This window comes from Plectropomus leopardus, unplaced genomic scaffold (assembly GCF_008729295.1).
Source record: "Plectropomus leopardus isolate mb unplaced genomic scaffold, YSFRI_Pleo_2.0 unplaced_scaffold47875, whole genome shotgun sequence".
Lineage (NCBI taxonomy): Eukaryota > Metazoa > Chordata > Actinopteri > Perciformes > Serranidae > Plectropomus > Plectropomus leopardus.
In genome coordinates, this window is record NW_024652527.1 from 1 (window position 1) to 289 (window position 289).

The 289-nt window shown below is 59.2% G+C and overlaps 1 protein-coding gene across 1 annotated transcript; it reads right to left on the bottom strand.

The window, feature by feature from the left end:
- Positions 1–7: 7 nt before the first annotated feature.
- LOC121939411 (histone H1-like) lies at positions 8–260 on the bottom strand (the record flags this gene model as incomplete). Its single annotated transcript, XM_042482427.1, has 1 exon — positions 8–260. A coding segment is annotated over exon 1 (244 nt), but the record flags the coding sequence as incomplete, so codon positions are not given.
- Between the last annotated feature and the right edge of the window lie 29 nt (positions 261–289).

Below are 289 nucleotides of genomic sequence, written 5' to 3' on the forward strand. Positions count from 1 at the left end.
AGAGTGCCCTTCGCCACCAGAGACTTGATGGCGGTCTTGACGCGGACTTTGTTCTTTTCCACATCGTATCCTCCGGCAGCTAAAGCCTTCTTGAGGGCGGCCAAAGACACGCCGCCCCGCTCCTTGGATGCGGCCACAGCTTTAACGAGCAGCTCGTTGACGCTGGGACCGGCCTTCCTCGGTTTGGAAACCTTCTTCTTGGCTGCTTTGGCCGGAGCGGCGGCGGCTGGAGCTGGAGCTTCTTCTGCCATGTTGTCCCGTAGTGCTGTTCCTCGTCAGGATAACAGAG